This window comes from Martes martes (assembly GCF_963455335.1).
Source record: "Martes martes genome assembly, chromosome: 14".
In the NCBI taxonomy this organism is placed as follows: Eukaryota; Metazoa; Chordata; class Mammalia; order Carnivora; family Mustelidae; genus Martes; species Martes martes.
This window is the reverse complement of record NC_137902.1, coordinates 15,028,648-15,050,163: the sequence shown is the minus strand read 5'-3', so window position 1 is coordinate 15,050,163 and position 21,516 is coordinate 15,028,648. Positions and strand designations below refer to the sequence as shown.

Sequence of the window (21,516 nt, the reverse complement as noted above, 5' to 3'; positions counted from 1 at the left end):
CAGGCTTCCTTCGTGTGGTGCATAAACAATGAATCTTGGAATACTGGGGAAAAAAAAAAGTCTTAGAAATGGCCCCAATGTAATACCTCTCATATAGAATTACTGTGAGGATTAAATGATATAATTTAGGTCTACCACCTGGTATACTACCTGGCAATTGAGTAGTATTTATATATTTTAAAAGCAATGCAATATGTACACTGACCAATCAGAATAGATGCTGGCCACAACAACTGGGATTGATGGAATATTGGCTTCCCTGGCTACAGTACGAGGAAGCTCAATTAAGTGCTATCTTAGTTGTAATAATGATGAAAATGATTATGAGGGTGGCAATGATGATGGTGTTTGGACAAGCAGTTACAAAATTAAGTCATTATGTTCCAAATAGGCACAAAAGGCATGAGCTTTCATATATGAACTTTATCTCTCATCTGAAATTCTGTTGTAAAATTAATACCAGAACTTTTTAAATCTTATGTTATGAACACATAAAAAAGTCTTATGCTTTAAATGTGATTCTGTTTAGTTCACATTCAAATAGAATTTTGACTAAGCTTTGAAGCTTTTCTTATCCAAAGAAGATAAGAAGATAATTTGTTTTTATGCAAATTAATTTAGAAGTGCTATTTTTATTAATTATACACAGAGTTTTTTGAAGGGCCTATAGCTGCACAATTTTTTATATTTATTGATCATTTGTTATTATGTGTAAATATAATTAAGATGCAATTCAACATCCTTTATTAAAGCTATATTATTCATTCTTGTGTTTATATAACTTAATAGATAAATATTCATGTGAATCTTTAAGTAATGTGTTAAAAAAAGTATTCATTTTTGGGGCCCCTGGGTGGTTCAGTCACTTAAGTGTCTGACTCTTGATTTTGTCTCAGGTCATGATATCAGGGTCGTGAGATCAGGCCCTGTATTGGGCTCTGTGCTGGGCATGGAGCCTGCTTAAGATTCTCCCCCTCTCCCTCTGCCCCTCACCCCTGCTCATGCACGTGCTCTCTCTCATAGCTATGTTATGTTTTACTTTATCTCTTTCCCCTATATTTTATAGAACATACAACAAAATTTCAACACAATTTATTGTATGTATTGTCCTGCATTTATATTTTGAACCACATATGTTTTACATAAAAAAATAAAACTTGGGAAATTTCCTTTGGATTTTGCTACCGTTTAAATTTGTAAAATAAGTTATTTGTCTTGGTAAGTATTATACTTGCTGTGGTTTTGTAGATATTTATAATATTTTTTACTCTTTTCTTTAGCTTGCCAGTGTAATGGACATAGCACGTGCATCAATAACAATGTGTGTGAACAGTGTAAAAATCTTACCACAGGAAAGCAGTGTCAGGACTGTATGCCAGGTTATTATGGGGATCCGACTAATGGAGGACAGTGCACAGGTAAGTATATTTTCTTTTACTTCAGTATATTTTTATTACAGAAAAGAAAATTGAGGAAGATACATATCTTGTGGAAAATATATTTTATAAAAGCAAAATTTTTCCATTAAATTCCAGTATTTTTAGAAGGTAGTATTTATTCAGTAGGGGTGATGTGAATTATAACAATTCTGTGAAACACTTTTTTTTAAAAGTTCTTATTGCAAAATTAATACATGTTTATTATAGGAAATTTAGCAAATGCAGGCTCATTAAAAATTACCTGTAGTCTCCCTATTCAAAAATAATCACTACTGATTATTTTTTAATAACAGTAAGTCATTGTTTTGACTCTAGATATAGGAAATAATTAAAGGTATTGTGTATGCCTTATATCAGATAAGCTTTTTTGGGTTTGGAATCAATCCTGGGCTGATATCCTCCCTCACTGCCACTGTTCACGTGTATGGCCATAACCACTCAACCTGTCAGTCCTCCTTGTACTCATATGTAAAAAGGAGATGATGAAGTTCGAATGAGATCATATATAATAGAGGCACACATAAGGAAATTGAAGCACAGTAAAAGAGCATTTTTTTTTTTAAAGATTTTATTTATTTATTTGACAGAGATCACAAGTAGGCAGAGAGGCAGGCAGAGAGAGAGAGGGGGAAGCAGGCTCCCTGCCGAGCGGAGAGCCTGATGCGGGGCTCGATCTCAGGGTCCCGAGATCATGACCCAAGCCAAAGGCAGAGGCTTAACCCACTGAGCCACCCAGGCACCCCGGTAAAAGAGCATTTAAAGTGCTCTTCTCATCGCATGTTTTTTTGTTCACTAAACTCTGCTTTTCTCTATCTTCCTCTCTCTCTTCCTGCTTTTTCCCCTTACTTTTTAGGGAATTTTTAGATTTCCTTTTAAAAATTTCCTTCTAAGCTGTGATTTTATAGTAATCTTTTTTTATCTCTAGGTTGGTCCTTGTCGCTTATGTTTTAAATTTTCTGTTTCTACATGGAGGTTGCCCATATAGCACCCACAGACCAGCCTCCATTGTTGTCTATGCAAAGATGAAGACCGTTAAACAGGGAGCGGGCCCAGGACCTGACCTAGATAAGAATGTTCACACTGTTTGCGTGCTGTGTATAATGCTGCTGTGAACCTTACTGCATACGTCTTTGTTTGAATATTGGTTTTTAGTTCTCTTGTGCATAAACTAGAAGAGGCATTGTGACAGTTCTGTGTTTAACTTTTTGAGGAATTGCCCCATTGTTCAAGTTTTCCATAGTGCTGCTTCATCCTACATTCCTGCCAGAAATGTAGAGGATTCCAGTTTCTCCACATCCTTGCCAACACTAGTTATATTCCATTTTTTAAAAATGTTAATCATCTTAGTGGATGTGAAATGATATCCCATTGTGGTTTTGATTTGCATTTCCCTAATGACTAGTGATGTTAACTATCTTTATCTTTTCAGGTGGTTGTTGGCCATTGTATATATTCTTTGGAAAATGTCTTTAGAAGTCCTTTGCCCATTTTAGAAGAATTTATTTTCTTTTAATTGTGGTGAAATATACATAACATAAAATTTACCATTTTACCATATTTATATGTGTAGCACAAAGGCTTTGAGTACATTTACATTGTTGTGAAACTATCATCACCATCCATCTCCAGAACTTTTTTCATCTTGCAAAACTGAAACTCCGTACCTATTAAATAATAATTCTTTATTACCCTTACACAAGCTACTGGCAACCACCATTTTATTTTCTCTTATTATGAACATGACTTCTCTAGATAGCCTGAAATATGTGAAATTGTACAGTATTTGTCCTTTAGTGACTGGCTTATTTCTCTTAGCACAATTGTCTTTAATTTTCTTTCATGTTCTAGCATGTGTCAGATTTTCCTTGCTTTTAAAGGCCAAATGCTATTCTCTTGTATGAGTATATACATTCTGTTTATCCATTCATCCATTTATGGAACCTGAGTTGCTTCCACCTGTTGGTATAGTGAGTAATGCTGCGATGAACATGGGCCTGCAGATACTTGTTTAGGTTCCTGTGTCTTTTCATGTAGTTATTGGCCATTTGTAGATCTGTGGAGAAGTGTCTGTTAAGCCCTTTGCCCATTTTTTATTTGGGTTGTTTGATATTGTCGTTGAATTATAAGGTTTTTTTTTAATATATTCTAGATATTAAGCCCTTACCAGATACATAATTTGCAAATATTTTTTCCCATTCTGTAGGTTGCCTTTTAATTTTCTTTATAGTGTCCTTTGAAACACAAAAGTTTCCAATTTTGATGAAGTCCAGTTTACTTATTTATTTATTTGTTGCTTGTGTTTTTGGTGCATATCTAAGGATCCACTGCCAAAATGCAATGTCGTGAAGATTACCAAAGTATTAATTTTTTGCCAACATAGGCAAAAGGAACATTTGAATAACTATATTAGCTATAAAATGTTTTAAATTAGAATATAAGTTTTATCACTCCAATAGACATACGTGCTTTTAGAAATATGTTCCCCTTTGGGGATGATACGTCTCTTCTAGGTTTAAGACTAAGTTCAGTTATTCCATATTCATTTTTATTGCTGACATTACACATCTGGCAAGCTGAGGCATAATGCAATGGAAAATTAAAGGGGATGAAAGATAAATGCCTATCTTATTCAGTACTGCACATTCTCTGGTAGTTTATGGAGCTTTAAATAATTCCTTATAGTTTCATTGTTTCCTAAAGTTGGCAAGATATTATTTCGCTGTCTGTGACTTCTCTATGGTGATGTAATATATGAAAGTCATTTTTATTTCTTAGGGCCACATTACCTATCTAACTAAATCAACAGTATGTCACATCTGGCGAATTATTTTTAATGCAGCTGTGGCTAAAATAAATTTATAAAAAATAAGAAGTATAAATTTACTGATATTTCTTTATTTTTAGTTCACCTTTTTGAGAAAAGTTCATTTTTCATTAGTAGATGCATTTATTAAGATTCAAAGTCCATTGATATTAAGGGAAAGAAGGAAGTCGATTTATATTTGAATGGTGAAGCTTTAGAGGTACTGAAGATTCAGAGATTACTTTTTAAATTCAGTCGACTAAAGTCAATTTAATATTGTTGCCGATATTAATGAATGTACTTGTAGATATTTCTCAGATTGTTTTTAGACTATGGCATGTTCATAGCTATTCTTTTATTATAAGTAACTATTAAAAGTGGTTTATTAGTAACTGTCAGAGGGTGCCTGGGTTGCTCAGTCAGTTAAGCGTCTGACTCTTGATTTTGGCTCAGGTCATGATCTTGGAGTGGTGGGATTGAGCCCTGTGTCAAGCTCTCATCACAGAGTCTGCTTGAGATTCTTTTTCTCCCTCTGCCCCTTCCCCTGCTTTCTCTCTCTCTCAAATAAATAAATAAATCTTAAAAAAAAAAAATACTTGTCAGAATAGCTAAAATTAACAACAGGGGTAATCACAGATGTTGACAAGGATGCCGAGAAAGGGGAACCCTCTTACATTGTTGGTGAGTACACAAACTGGTGCAGCCACTCTGAAAAACAGTACGGAGGTTCCTCAGAAAGTTAAAAATGGAACTACCCTATGATCCAGCAATTGCTCTACTGCGTATTTACCTAAATGATACAAAAACACTGAATTGAAGGGACACATGCACCCCAATGTTTATAGCAATGTTATCAACAATAGCTAAATTGTAAAAAAAAGCTCAAATGTCTTCAGCTGATGAGGGGATAAAGAAGATATGGGACACACACACACACACACACACACACACAGAGTGTGTATTATTACTCAGTGGAATATTACTCAGCCATCAAAAAAGAATGAAGTCTGGCCATTTGCAAGGATGTGGATGGAGCTAGAGTGTATAATGCTAAGTGAAATAAGTTAGAGATTTCACTCATATGTGGAATTTAAGAAATGAAACAGATGTACATAGGAAAAAAAGAAAAGAGAGAGCACTGACCTGAATGATTTAAAAAAAGAAAAAGAAAAAAGAGTTAACTATAGAGAACAAACTGAGGGTTGCTGAAAGTGTGGTGGGTGGGGAGATAGGTTATATAGGTGAATGGGTATTAAGAAGGGCAACTTGGGATGAGCATTGGGTATTATATTTGAGTGATGAATCATTAAATTCTACTCCTGAAACTAATATTATACTGTATATTAACTAACTGGAGTTTAAATAAGAACTTGAAACAAAAAACTTTTTTAAAAAGTGGTTTATTATTAAAATTATTTTATTTCTCATTGATGTCCAAGAAGATTCTTTGATACATATTTGCTCTGGAGTTGCTGTCTGTCTCTCTATCTGTCTATCATCCATCTATCAATCTTCATAGCTATAGAAGAATATAACGTTGTCAACAGCTTGGGCTTTAGAATCATACTGCTTGTGTACATATCCAGGCAATGCCACTGTCACCTTGGGTAATTATTTAACCTCTTATTGTCTCAGTTTCCTCAGTTAAAAATTATGTGACTAATTTAATTTATTGTGAGGCATAAATGAGGTACTTTACATAAGAAATAATTTGTGCTTCTGGCAAATGTTTATTCTAGAATGCTGTCATTGCCATTATTACTATTAGTTTTATTACAAAAATTTGTTACATCAGTAAACTTAAGTATGTTAATAAAAATATGATTTTATACTTGTAACAGTATTATTTTTGTCATATTATCTTCAACTTGACTTATAAATGTCAGTAAAAGAACATAAGTGAAAGTTTCATTGACTAGAATGGCTTGCTATACTTTAATGGCTCAACACTGTGTACTGTATTACTTTGCAATGAAGGATTATCCTCAATTCACAAACAATTATTGAGTACTTAACTATATGCAAAACACTGTACTAGGGCTTGAATTTCTATACATTGTAAGGGTGATATAATGGTGTTATGAAGAGGTTGAATGATAGAACCAGGGACAAAGAGTTTAATTCTTTTTTTTTTTTTTTGTAAAGAGGCTTAACCCACTGAGCCAGCCACCCAGGCGCCCAAAGAGTTTAATTCTGATGGAAGGATCTGGGTGGGCCCTTTGGAGTTGAGTTCAATTTATAAGTTTCACTTTTATACCATTATCATTAATTCCATGCTTTTCATTATACCTTTTTCTAAGTGTGAGACAACTAAGCTATAATGCTATTAATCACCAAAATGTTTAAAAATATTTGTATGTATTTGTTTTATTTGATTATTCATAAAAAGATGCACAATAAGAACAACGACAAATAAACCCACCTCTCCAAATCGTGAAATATAGGCATTTTAAAAATTGTAGACATGTGTGACCAGTAGTTTTTTCATCTAGGTCTTAACTCTTTTTGGTTATTTTATTGCAAGATGTTTAATGGGTTAGTTGGCATTATCAATAAGATTTTTTTCTTTTACACTGCATTCATAATTGGTTTTAACATAGTCTAATTTTGTTATGTCTTTTAGTTCATTTTGTTGTTCTTTTTCTAGGAGTTTGAATACTATACTCATCTGATTTTTTTCTTTCTACATACTTTTTAAAATTTTATTTTAGGTTTTTACATTTAATAGTGATAAAGAAACTTACTCTTTTCTAGTTCGGGGAAAATTCTTTCAACACAGTGACAGTTCTATTTTTACCTTGTTTTGTATAAGCAAAACATTTATTTTTAAAATTTTTTGGTATATTGTGGATATCTACCCATAGCAGACTTTTACAGAAGTATTTAATACTTTTTTTTTTTTTTTAAGATTTTATTTCTTTATTTCACAGAGAGAAACACAGTAAGAGAGGGAACACAAGCAGGGGGAGTGGGAGAGGGAGAAGCAGGCTTCCTGCTGAGCAGGGAGCCAACATGGGGCTTGATCCCAGGACCCTGGATCACGTCCTGAGCCAAAGGCAGATGCCCAACGACGGAGCCTCCCAGGCGCCCTTGTTTAATACTTTAATAAATACATTGGGCTATGACACAACTATCCTCAGAGACAAAAGGGTAGTAAAAGGAACATGATTGAACTCTTCTTTTTCTCTACTAGGATGGGAATTTTTTTCATTTTAAACCTTTCTCACGTATCAGAGGTGTTTATAGAAGCTGAAAGTTTATAATCAAATGACCTTGAGTATTCCTTGAAATAAGCATAAGTAATTTAAATCTCTCAAACTGGGAGCATTGACCTGAATGATTTAAAGCTGCCAATGGATGAATATCACTTGACATGGAAATCTTATTTCTGTTAATTATTTTGACACAACAAAGTTAAAAAGTTTGTATTTTCTTAGTATACATGATTTTCCTGTGTGGCAAGGAAGGGCCAACCTGAGACTTCAAATATCCCAAAAAGAGCTCATTACATGAATAATTATATAATTATATGTAGATATTTAGCATATGGTATGGGCATGAAGTTATACTTTGATTAAAGACTTGCTTCAGAATAACATTTTTCAAAAACATTTAAATACATTAAGAAAACCAAAAAGCCTTTTTAAATAAATTTTTTAAAAGATTTTATTTATTTATTTGGCAGGCAGAGCGAGAGAAGGGGGAAGCAGGGTCCCTCTGAGCAGAGAGTCCGATGCGGACTCTCTGAACCCTGAGATCTCAGAACACTGAGATCATGACCTGAGCTGAAGGCAGAGGCTTTAACCCACTGAGCCACCCAGGCGCCCCCCAAAAAGGCTTTTTAAATCATGCAGAGCTGCCTGTTTAAACTGAATGATTAAAAAAAATCTTTATTTTATAGCTTCTATGATATTTGTAGCTAATTTATCTTCTCTCTGTACTAATTATTTTGAAACATTTTGTTTTTCTGAGGGATGTGTTCCTCTAACTTCAAATACTTAGAGCCCTAAGCTTTCTTTATCTATTCCATCTTTCTGAGCTCTCTTTATCTCTTTTATTCTCATAAAAGGAATCAAAAGGACAAGAAGAACTGAGATTATGAAAAGTATTTGGACCTGACATTAAGTCAGGTAATTTCAGAATGACCTTGATTATGGTTAGTAGAAGGTGCAGTTTTTACTACTTTCTTGTGTTAGATGCCTTTTCAGAGAGATGTCTGTGGGCTGAGCCTCATGAAACTGCTAGACACACCCTTGGTAAACTTTTGAGTGTTGGGGAACTTCGCTTGGCTTGCTTCCGCACCTTTATTATACCTACCCCTTTTCAAGATCTTTTTTTTTTTTTTTAATTTTTTATTTATTTTCAGCGTAACAGTATTCATTGTTTTTTCACCACACCCAGTGCTCCATGCAATCTGTGCCCTCCCTAATACCCACCACCTGGTTCCCCCACCCTCCCACCCCACCCCTTCAAAACCCTCAGGTTGTTTTTCAGAGTCCATAGTCTCTCATGGTTCACCTCCCCTTCCAATTTCCCTCAACTCCCTTCTCCTCTGCATCTACCCTTGTCCTCTATATTATTTGTTATGCTCCACCAATAAGTGAAACCATATGATACTTGACTTTCTCTGTTTGACTTATTTCACTCAGCATAATCTCTTCCAGTCCTGTCCATGTTGCTACAAAAGTTGGGTATTCGTCCTTTCTGATGGAGGCATAATACTCCATAGTGTATATGGACCACATCTTCCTTATCCATTCATCCATTGAAGGGCATCTTGGTTCTTTCCACAGTTTGGCGACCGTGGCCATTGCTGCTATAAACATTGGGGTACAGATGGCCCTTCTTTTCACTACATCTGTATCTTTGGGGTAAATACCCAGCAGTGCAATTGCAGGGTCATAGGGAAGATCTATTTTTAATTTCCTGAGGAATCTCCACACTGTTCTCCAAAGTGGCTGCACCAGTTTGCATTCCCACCAACAGTGTAAGAGGGTTCCCCTTTCTCCACATCCTCTCCAACACACGTTGTTTCCTGTCTTGCTAATTTTGGCCATTCTAACTGGTGTAAGGTGGTATCTCAATGTGGTTTTGATTTGAATCTCCCTGATGGCTAGTGATGATGAACATTTTTTCATGTGTCTGGTAGCCATTTGTATGTCTTCATTGGAGAAGTGTCTGTTCATATCTTCTGCCCATTTTTTAATATGATTATCTGTTTTGTGTGTGTTGAGTTTGAGGAGTTCTTTATAGATCCTGGATATCAACCTTTTATCTGTACTGTCATTTGCAAATATCTTCTCCCATTCCGTGGGTTGCCTCTTTGTTTTGATGACTGTTTCTTTTGCTGTGCAGAAGCTTTTTATCTTGATGAAGTCCCAGAAGTTCATCTTTGCCTTTGTTTCCTTTGCCTTTGGAGACATATCTTGAAAGAAGTTGCTGTGGCTGATATCAAAGAGGTTACTCCCTATGTTCTCCTCGAGGATTCTGATGGATTCCTGTCTCACGTTGAGGTCTTTTATCCATTTCGAGTTTATCTTTGTGTACGGTGTAAGAGAATGGTCAAGTTTCATTCTTCTACATATAGCTGTCCAGTTTTCCCAGCACCATTTATTGAAGAGACTGTCTTTTTTCCACTGGATATTTTTTCCTGTTTTGTCAAAGATTATTTGACCATAGAGTTGAGGGTCCATATCTGGGCTCTCTACTCTGTTCCACTGGTCCATGTGTCTGTTTTTATGCCAGTACCATGCTGTCTTGGTGATCACAGCTTTGTAGTAAAGCTTGAAATCAGGTAACGTGATGCCACCAGTTTTATTTTTGTTTTTCAACATTTCCTTAGCAATTCGGGGTCTCTTCTGATTCCATACAAATTTTAGTATTATTTGCTCCAGCTCTTTGAAAAATACTGGTGGAATTTTGATTGGAATGGCATTAAAAGTATAGATTGCTCTGGGCAGTATAGACATTTTAACGATGTTTATTCTTCCCATCCAAGAGCATGGAATGGTCTTCCATCTTCTTGTGTCTTCTTCAATTTCTTTTAGGAGTGTTCTGTAGTTCCTCGAGTACAGATCTTTAACCTCTTTGGTTAGGTTTATTCCGAGGTATCTTATGGTTTTTGGTGCTATAGTAAATGGAATCGATTCTCTAATTTGCCTTTCTGTATTTTCATTGTTAGTGTATAAGAAAGCCACTGATTTCTGGACATTGACTTTGTATCCTGCTACATTACTGAATTGCTGTATGAGTTCTAGTAGTTTGGAGGTGGAGTCTTTCGGGTTTTCCATATAAAGAATCATGTCATCTGCGAAGAGAGAGAGTTTGACTTCTTCCTTGCCAATTTGGATACCTTTTATTTCTCTTTGTTGTCTGATTGCTGTTGCTAGGACTTCTAATACTATGTTGAACAAGAGTGGTGAGAGTGGGCATCCTTGTCGTGTTCCTGATCTCAATGGGAAGGCTGCAAGCTTTTTCCCATTGAGGATGATATTTGCTGTGGGTTTTTCATAGATAGATTTGATGAAGTTCAGGAATGTTCCCTCTATCCCTATACTTTGAAGTGTTTTAATCAGGAACGGATGCTGGATTTTGTCAAAAGCTTTTTCTGCATCAATGGAGAGGATCATGTGGTTCTTCTCTCTTCTCTTATTGATTTGTTCTATCACATTGATTGATTTGCGAATGTTGAACCATCCTTGTAACCCAGGGATGAATCCTACCTGGTCATGGTGGATAATCTTTTTAATGTGCTGTTGGATCTTTAGAGAAAAGGAAAATCCAAGGTGACTGGTTTTATTCATTTGTGTATCTCTTGAGACTTCTTGAATCTGGAACATTTCTTGAGTCTTTCTTTTTATTATGTGACATTGACATTGTTTAGGATTTTAGCCCATTTTCTTGTGTGTGTATATAGCATGTGCTTTGTATGGAATATGGCTTTGTTTGTCATTTCTTCATGGTTATATTCTGATTACATACTTTTGGTGGGAATACCACTGAAGTTATGCTAAATTCTTCTCATGAGCTATCATGAGCTACATGCTATCATCATTCCAGTAATGGTAATGTTCAGTAGGGACATTTGGATAAAGTGGTGTCTGCCAGATTTCTTTACTCTAAAGTTACTATATTATTCTTCAATGAAAAAAAATATCTTTTAGGAGATATTTTGAGACTCTGTGAGTGTTATGTTAGTTCTTAAACCTTCCTACTAGTTTTATGATTTTTACCAAATGGTGATTTTCTATCATTCTTTCTATACTAATTATTAGGCTTTCTTTTACAATGAAAAGCTTTCTCTTCTGTAGTTCATCTGTGTATTTTATTTATGTATTTATGTATCTGTATATCTATCTATCTATCATCTCTTTGTATCATATTCATCCATTTTTCATGTACTCTTTATATTCTTTGAGCATTTTCTTGTATTTTTGCCACCATCTTGTACTTTTCCTGCTCTAACTGGAAGCTGGCATTTCTTAAGCAGCCTTGGTTCCTTTAGTGGGCCCTTTGCTACAAAGACAATTTTATTTCTAGATCACCTCAACAGACAGAACCGGAGAATAAATAAATAAATACCTGTGTACACACATGCTTACGTGTCTACACATAGATGCATATATACTCTTAAACATGTACATAACTTCACACATTGATATATAGTTTTATATCCACCCATATTTTATACTAAAATCCGTAAGTTTAGGGGCACCTGGGTGGCTCAGTCAGTTAAGGGTCCAACTTTAGGCTTTGGTGCAGGTCATGATCTCAGGGTAGTAAGATTGAGCCGCACCTTGGGCTCTGTGCTGAACTAGAATCCGCTTGGGATTCTTTCCACCTCCCTCACTTTCCCCCTCTACTCTTCTCCTCGTTTGCACTCTTTCTCTAAAATAAAATAAATAAAGTCTTTAAAAAAAAAACCAATGAGTTTACACTAACACCTCATTTTCTGTCCCTCACTACAGGGTTCATTTTTATTTTTTCTACTGTCTAAATTTTTAAGCCGACTTTCATTATCCACAGTATATATTTTTAAATTTCCTCAATCTTAAAATGTACAGAAAGTAGTTTTGGAACTGCTAAACCATACCTCCATGAAAAGGAAGTCTACTAATTAGAATTTAGCATTTATACACTTATTTTGGTCTTCAGTATGAGGACATATAGTCTGTAACCGTTTAAAAAGTACTTGTGTTCACTCTTTTTCCCTCCTTCAGTGTGGTTGTTAGTCATTTCAGTTGGGGCCATTCATTTATTTCTGTGTTTAGTCAGCTTTAGGGCCACCTGTGCCCCACCAGTGTTGTTGATGTAATTTTTTTTTTTTTTGAGTACGTGAAATATTAACATGGTCCTCAAAGTCACGAATGTACAAAAAGCCAGTTTCCTCCTTGTCCTTCCCCCCATCTTTTCATGACATTCTCACTCATGCCCTGTAAGTAACCTACCTCAAACCCATCTCTGGTTTCTCCTCCCTATGTTATTTTTAAAATTAAATATGTAGAAACATGCTTATTTTCTTAGTTTTTTTATACAAAGCGTAACTTTTGTCATTTAATAATGTAACTTGGAAATCATTCCATATTACAGAGATCTTCCTCATTGTTTTTATAACTACCTAGTACTACATTTTGAAGTTATACTACAACTATGAATATTTAGGTGAATACCAGTAATTTCAAATATCAGTAATAGTGCAGTGGAAACTTTTGTATGCGTATATATTTCTGTACACTAAGAAGTGTATCTTCAGGATAAATTCCTAGAAGGGAGCATGTGAGGTTAAGAGACAAACACATACATTGTATGCTAGTCATGGTTCTACCAGTCTGTACTCCCACTAGTAGTTTATGAGAGTACCTGTTTCCATATAGCTTTGTGAACAGAAGATATTTTTATACTTTTTAACTTTTGTCTGATGGATGAAAATTTTAATTTTTAGTTCTCTTATCATGTGTGAAATTAATATTATCTTGATACATTTAAGGACCATTTTTATATTTATGTGAATTGTCTGTATTTTTTGCTCAATTTTCTGTTGAGATATTTTTATCCTCTTAATTTGGTAAGAGTTCTTTACTTATTAGGACCATTATCTATCTGTTGAACAGTTTTCTCCAAATATGTATCTGTCCTTTGACATTGCTCATGGTGGTTTTTTGTTTGTTTGTTTGTTTTGGCTGTGAAGTCTTTATATTTTAATCTCATCAAAATAATCACTCTTGAGTTAGAGTTAGAATACTTTTTCTTATATCCAACTTATCCAAGTTACCTACGCATTCTGTTACTTGTGTCCTTTTGCTTTTTTACATTTAGATCACTAACGGGTTCGAGTTTAATTTTGTGTATGGTGTGAGGTATAGATCTAAATTTACCTTTTCCATCAGTTGTCCAATTGACATTTATTTTAAAAAATTCCTTTGATCCATGATTTAATATACAAGCTTTTTATATTCTAAAGTTTCAAATGTATTATGGATTTTCTAGTCTACTCTGCTGATCTGTTTGTCTCTTGATGTGCCAGTATTATAATGTTTTTATTATAGAGGGCTTATAAATGTTTTAATGTCTAGTAGGCTGGTTCTTTGTTTTTAAGCTTTTCTTTTTTTAGTGTTTTCCTGGCTCTTCTTGCCTGTTTATTTTTTTATATGATGACTGTTATCAATTTATCTATTCCCATAAAAAACTTGGTATTTTTTTTCATTTCTTTGAAGCTGTTCCTCTGTCAAATGGGTATAATATGTGAGGCAAAAGATGAAAGAAGTAATGTGTATGAAAATACATCAGAAATAGTACAGTCATATATAGATTCAAAATATTGTTATTATTATGTTACAAAATATAAAACATATTTTGTAATGTAATACTCAACATTTTTTCAGATTCTTTGATTCATCATCTAATATCTATTCAAGGCAAGTTTATAAAGTAATCTCATTGAAAACAATCAGATTCAAAATAGACACAATAAAGATTCAGTCGCTTGGAATTTAAGAATTTGAACTTGAGGCAAGTAATAATATTTGTGAATAGCTTTTAATAATGTGTCATTCTTAAAAGTCTCATTTATAGCCCAGGATATTGGTATTTTGTTGTTTTTTTAGATGAATGAAAAATGGATTAAATAAAGTTTAAGAAGTCAATTTTAAAGGATTTAAATACTTTAATGGTAGTCATTAGCAGCAGTCAAGAAATCTAGCCGGTTAGAGTAAGAAAATAAAATATGACTAAAGGCTTATTCTTTTATCAAAGATATTGAAGCAAGATTAAAGTTACTCTTTTATAAAAGTAAACACAGGTTATTAAGAATTCAATTTTTAGAACTTGAGTTAAAATTTATTTTGGTGACATTTTTAATATTTTAATATTTTTAATATTTAATGTTTTTGCTTAACTTTCTTCTATTAGGAAAAAAACTAATTGTTTTAATATGATTTCAGTTTTTAAAATTAAACCAGAATGGAAAGTTGACAAATTATGTGATTGCAGGCTTGGTGACTATAGATCAGGGACTGGCATGCTTTTTTTCTTCTAAAGAGTTAAATAGTAAATTTTGTTTTTTGTGGGCTACTTATGGTTGCTGCTGTTGCTGTCTCTGCCCCTTCTGCTTCCTTCTCCTCTCCTTTATCTCCACCTTCACCTCCTTCTCTTTCTTCACAATTCTTTAAATGTAAAAACCATTCTTAGCTTATGGACTGTACAATAATAGGAATTGCGCCAGATTTGGCCCTAGGGATATAGTTAGAATAGATGGTTAGAGTTTCTTCTCTCCATTTTTGAATATCTTGGACAGCTTTGGAATATAAAATATAAATCTTAAAGTCCTGTTGGCACTTTATGACTATCTTAACCTATCACTGAAATCCTTGAAACAGTGCCATTTGCTTGAAGGTTCCAGTTACTTAAGTTCTGGATTCTTATTGTCACTTTTTTTTTTTTTTTTAAGATTTATTTATTTATTTGAGAGAGAGAGCACACAAGCAGAGGGAGGCCTGGAGGGGCAGAGGGAGATGAAGAGAGAATTCTCAAGCAGGCTCCCTGGTGAGCACAGAGTCTGTTGAGGGGTTCTATCCCAGCACCCTGAGATCATGACCTGAGTTGAAATCAAGAGTTGGGTGCTCAACTGACTGGGCCATCCAGGCGTTCCTTCTTTGCCATCTTAATTACAGTTCTAAAGCAGTGCCTTATACCCCCATCCCATTCAGTGAATACTGGATCTAGGGCTGAATAACTGAGTTTTACTACTTACTTTTTATTTAGGCAAGTACAGGTGTCAAATATCCTGACTAAAAGTAATCTCTGTAAGTCCGATTGATGGCCCATTTTTAATTATGCGAACTGTCACTTTTTCAGTAGGAAAAAAATCATACTCTCTCAACAACAGGTACATGGCAATAGTTGTAATTCTGGCATTTTTTAAAAAAAGATTTTATTTATTTATTTGACAGACAGAGATCACAGGTAGGCAGAGAGAGAGGAGGAAGCAGGTTCCCTTCTGAGCAGAGAGTCTGGCCTAGGACCCTGGGATCATGATGTGAGCTGAAGGCAGGGGCTTTAACCCACTGAGCCACCCAGGTGCCCCTAATTCTAGCATTTTTAATGAGAAAATTCAGATTGCTAAGATAATGTTGGTATCAGCATTTCATGTTTATTTATATAAAAAAGAAGGAGCTATATTCTGTTTCCCCTCTTTCATAAACCATACATCAGTGAAAATTTGGGCTTAGAGTTGTAAGTAAAAATGTAAGTTTGAATAGAATTTTAGATCAGCTCTTTGAACGTTTGCCTTTGTCAGAATTCTTACTCCCTTGAAATATAATGTATAGCAGATCTAGTAAATATCAAGTATAATATGCTAGATGTATACAGTGCATATTAAATGGACATGATTTCCTAATTTCCAGAAATTATTGTTATAGGTATTCAACAGATAGTAAGGATCTAGCAATGGAAGGGACTTTGACACATAAGCTGACTTAGAAACAAGTCCTGCCAATGCTGACTACCTTTTTTGGTTTCATGTTTCTACATATTCTTCATGTACAACTTGTTAGAATAACCCTTAGAGCATCTTTATTTTTCCTATCCTTATTGTTCAGTCTTGGTTATAAGTTAATATTGCAACTTTATACTGTAGGGAAACAGAAATAACATGTGACCACAGAATGTCCCTTCAGTGTATGTCTAGGCTATAAAATCATCATCATATAAAATTTGCCAAACAAGAGGCCACTGTATGATGATTTCATAGATGCTTATTCAGCATAAAAAGATAACCTCAGATGCTGACAACAGAATAATTTCAACACTTTCATGAAGTATAAATTTTAAACAATTGAATTTGAAATACATTTGTGCCATTTTAACCTGATGTACAGAACCACAAGGGAATTCTCTCAAAATTGGCTTACATTAAAAGGCATTTTAACACAATTTTTTTTGGTCTCAGGAATTATTAAAGCTACTATGCAATGATAATTCTTCAAAGGAACTCTGCAAACATAACTCTTATTTAGTTCTGCCATTGGGGTAAATAAAATGTTTATCTAAGTTTTAAAATATTAATATGCATCATTATTTTTAATAATGAAGTTCTGACTATAAGACAATATTAATATGAACCTCTGCAAGTTAATATTAAGATATCATGGTATATTCATTTACTATTTATGAAATTACATGTTATCAATATATCTTAGAGTCCCGTAAATTCATTTCTGTAATTCTCACACTGTGTGTTTCCATAGTTAATTCTATAAACTTAAAGGAGAATTATGCTATTTATTTAAATATTCTTTAGGAAGAAAAAAATAATACTTTTATGGAGAAATTTCTTCTAGCCAGAAAACCACGTTCTTAAGAATCTATCTAGTACCAAAACTTACTTTATATGTGTGTGTATTTACTTTATATTAATCGTCTATATTTTTCAAAGCAAATAATCATAAACAATTAGCAAGATGCTTAGTTTCTAGAGTATTTTTTTAAAATTTTATTTATTTATTTGACAGAGAGAGATCACAAGAAGGCAGAGAGGCAGGCAGAGGGAGAGGGACAAGCAGACTTCCTGTTGAGCAGGAAGCCCAATGCGGGGCTCAATCCCAGGACCTTGAGATCATGACCTGAACCAAAAGCAGAAGCTTAACCCATTGAGCCACTCAGGTGCCCCTGTTCTAGAGTATTTTATATTTTGATCAAAACTCACTTGTTTTTACATGTGTATGTGAACCAGGGAAAAACCACATTGTTTCATTTATATCAGAGAGTGGTTTAACTAGCTGGAGGTGTGCAGGACACAGTAGTTCTCACTGAAGTTTTGAAAGAGCTAGTAGCATGGTTGGCCTGGTCTCTTTAGGCTGTCTCAGGATTGGCAAATGCATTGTAGCCTAGAAATAACTGATGGTAGATCAGATATGTGACTGTATTGTCTCAGTCACATATGACTGTGAATGACACAATACAGTGTCAGTGTGTGACACTGACATATGTCAATGACATATGCTGTTCCACCGAGTACAGTGGTTATTACGATATAAGAGAGATTGTGCATGCTGAAATAGAACTTACCAGTTGTTTGGATGGTGGACACAATAAGTATGGAGTTTGTGTCCCAAATAATTGGAATGCTACTCTTTAACAAGGAATGCAAAATAATAAAATGAAATGAGTCCCCTGTTATGTTTCAGTTAATATTGTGGAATATTAAAACTGAGAGTGATCTCAGAAGCAAAATAAGATTATTTGGGGCAATAAAGAGGCATGCTTTATTTACATGATATATAGCTATATTTTTATTATTTTTGTCAATGTAATAGTAGTAGAAGTAATAGCTTTATTTATTAAGTGCTCGATATGTGTTAGATGTTTAAAAATGTGCGATCTCATTTAATCTTCACATTAGTACTTAGAGCGAAACATCATCATCATTATTATTATTATTATTATCTTTTGCAGATGAATAAACTAAGACAGAGAAGTTAAATAAATTGCCCAAGGTAGCTGGTGATTACAGAAGTACATTTTGAATCTAAGCCTTTGATTCCAAAATTCTTAAGCTCTTTGAAATTCATTTGCTTAACTAGAAATGGAGAGGAGCCCAAAGAAGAATGCAATAATACTTGGATCCATACTTAACTTTAGGATACCCCAGAGTCTTTAAAGAGTTTCACAAAATTCTTCAATAAGTGAATTTACTTCCCTTTAATAAAAAAATAACTTATGAGGTAACTCTAGTTTTTGGATGGCCAGGGGAAAATACATGGTCTAAAAATAAAGCCCCTAATGAAATGTGATGCATGTTTGTGATGGAGAATATTCAGTGTTATTTTCGTTTTGACTTACAGCTTGTACATGCAGTGGCCATGCAAATATTTGTCACATGCACACAGGAAAATGTTTCTGCACAACGAAAGGAATCAAAGGTGATCAATGCCAACTGTAAGTAAAAATGACTTTTTAGAACTTTCGTAGATTGAACTTTTGCTATAAACTAATTGTTACAGGCTTTCCTTTTTTAAGTTTAGTGTTGTGCTCGTTAAGCAACCCATATTATTGTAAACTAGGTTTACTAGTATTTTATCAATTCTCATAAAAACCCTAAGCCTTTTAAAAATGGTAGTTTTGTGGGGGCTTTAAAAGAACCCATAGAATATCTTTGTCTTTGGTATCTCCCTAAAAAAAGAAACATTCTTAATTTTTTTGAAAAATGCATACATTAAATTTTCATTTTATTTTTATGATTTTCCTCTATTGCCTGTTAAGTAAAAAAATCATATTTCTTGCCTTTCTTTTGAATCTGTCATTATTAATTATAATTGTAGTTATTTAAGCTTTTTAAGTGGTTCCTTATACTTCTTTTTCACTCTTTCACTAGACATGAACCTACTCTTTTTACTCGCTTTCAATATTTGTTTAAAATATTTTATTTATTTATTTGGCACACAGAGAGAGATAGTGAGAGAGAGAAAGAGTACAAGCAAGGGCAGTGGCAGGCAGGCAGAGGGAGAGGGAGAATCAGGCTTCTCGCTGAGCAGGGAGCCCGATGTGGGGCTTGATCCTGACCCCAAGGCAAATGCTTAATGAATGAGCCACCCAGGTGCCCTGCTTTCAGTAGTTTTATGAATGAGTTTTGTCTTACTATAATTAAATTGTTATTCTCAATATTTATTCTCCCCCTCAAGAAAATAACAGTTGTCTCGTGGTATCTAAACATTCTTTTTTTCTAATTTATATATGCCATATAATATTAAAATAATTTTTGTTTCCGAGTTGTATATGTGCACTTATATTAGGTATAAATGTACTGTATTTGACACAAATCATCAACTCTAACTATAATAACTATGAAATTATGAAAAAGTAAAAAAAGATGAATACCCAACTTTTGCATCAACACGATTGGAACTGGAGGAGATTATGCTGAGTGAAATAAGTCAAGCAGAGAGAGTCAATTATGATATGGTTTCACTTATTTGTGGAACATAAGGAATAGCATGGAGGACATTAGGAAAAGGAAGGGGAAAAAATGAAGGAGGGGGGCAATTAAGCAGGGAGGAGAACCATGAGAGGCTATGGACTCCGGGAAACAAACTGAGGGTTTTGGGGGTTATGAGTGAGCCTGGTGATGCGTATTAGGGAGGGCATGAACTGCATGGAGCACTGGGTGTTATACACAAACAATGAATCATGGAACACTACATCAAAAACTAATGGTGTACTGTATGGTGGCAAATAAATACATAAATAAGTAAAATAGCAGGTATTTCCCTTAATTTTTGTCTGGACCATATGTATTATAAAGCATTAGCCACATTAGCACTTTCCACATGCATTTATAAAGTATTTTATTCATTTATTTTTTTTCACTTTAATATCAAAATAAAGAACATTTTCCATGGGAAAAAAAATAAAACTTTTATATCCAAAGAAGTCTGTTAACCATGGAAAATGATCATTTTATTTCTTTTTGTTTAAAACAAATATATTATTTGCTGTAGAATTATTTTAAGCATTTCAAATTAGAAGAACATATCTTTGGCTAGCCACTGAGGTGTCATAGGTTTTCAAGTTCAGAGAAGGTGAACAGACCAGTTTTTATTTCTTCTCTATAGTCTCTAAACTTTAAAAAAAAGGAAGGGAAATCATAAGATCTTAGGGAAATTCCTATTAAGGAAGGCTGTTTTGGTCTCAATACCAATGGATTTAAATCAGAGTTCTGTGTTCTAAGACAGAAGATAATTCTAATATTTCACTGAATACAAAATTCATAAGTAGGGCCACCTTCTTGGGTGTGTGCCTAGAAGGGCATCGTGCTTGGTTTAACGTACTGCTATCACCATCTTGAAATTCTTAATAAATTTTTAGCAAGAGCCTTACATTTTTATTTTATACTGCTTCTTGCCTCCCTCTGCCACAAATTATGTATCAGGTCCTGGACATAGAGAAGAAATATTCTATTTTTGTTCTAAGATTTCATTATTCCATCAATTAAAACTGACATCTTTAATTTGTACCATATTTTTACTTAAATGATATAACCATCTATGATAATTTGTGATGTGGTATTTTAGTAAGATACTTTTGTTTCCAGATTAGTGAGAGCAGTATTTTAATTCATTGAAATCATGGGATTATCACAATACAAAGTAACAGGATTTGTCATATGTATGAAATAGTAGAAAAACAAATTATATAGTTCTGAATGATGAAAGTACATTTTGCCCTAGTTCTTATTTATGATTTTTGTAAGCAAGGGAAAAATTGGAATACTAATTTGTACAGTATTTTGTAGATAACCTTTCTAGATAGAATTATATTCATTATTTTTTCTTTGTTTTATTTATTTGGCTTTTGAGTGCAGGGCACTGAAAATAGGATCATCATTCTTAAAGCAATTATTTTCTACAGTGTGCTTATACTAAAAAAAAAAACATTCTTATTAGGAAGCAAAGCTAGTCATTCAAATCGCCAAATAATTATTAAGTGAGTGCTTATACTATTAATGAAGATGAATATCACATAGTTTTTGCTGAAAGTATCTTTCAGGCTAACAGTGGAGACACCAGGCAAAATGTAATGTACTAATTTGCTGTTTCAGTGATTTGAAATGCTTGGCAACCTTTCCCTTTTCACAGGACAATTTTTGTTTGGCTTTAAATTTATAGTTGGACATCACATCTTGTGTATTTATACCTTCTCAAACTAAACTTTTATAACCTCTTCAAACTAAAATTCATTCTCTTCCTATATGTTAATGTGTTCCTTGCATTATCTGTG

At 33.9% G+C, this 21,516-nt stretch overlaps 1 protein-coding gene across 1 annotated transcript in view; it reads left to right on the top strand.

Annotated features, from left to right (window-relative positions):
• The window catches only part of ATRNL1 (attractin like 1), a gene marked incomplete at its 5' end in the record, with an annotated part of 807,401 nt that overhangs the window by 208,004 nt on the left and 577,881 nt on the right, over positions 1-21,516 (top strand). Inside the window, 2 exons of the mRNA XM_080822490.1 lie at positions 1,281-1,418; positions 18,585-18,678. Coding sequence (XP_080678616.1) covers positions 1,281-1,418; positions 18,585-18,678 — 232 coding nt within the window. The remainder of the gene's footprint in view (positions 1-1,280; positions 1,419-18,584; positions 18,679-21,516) is intronic.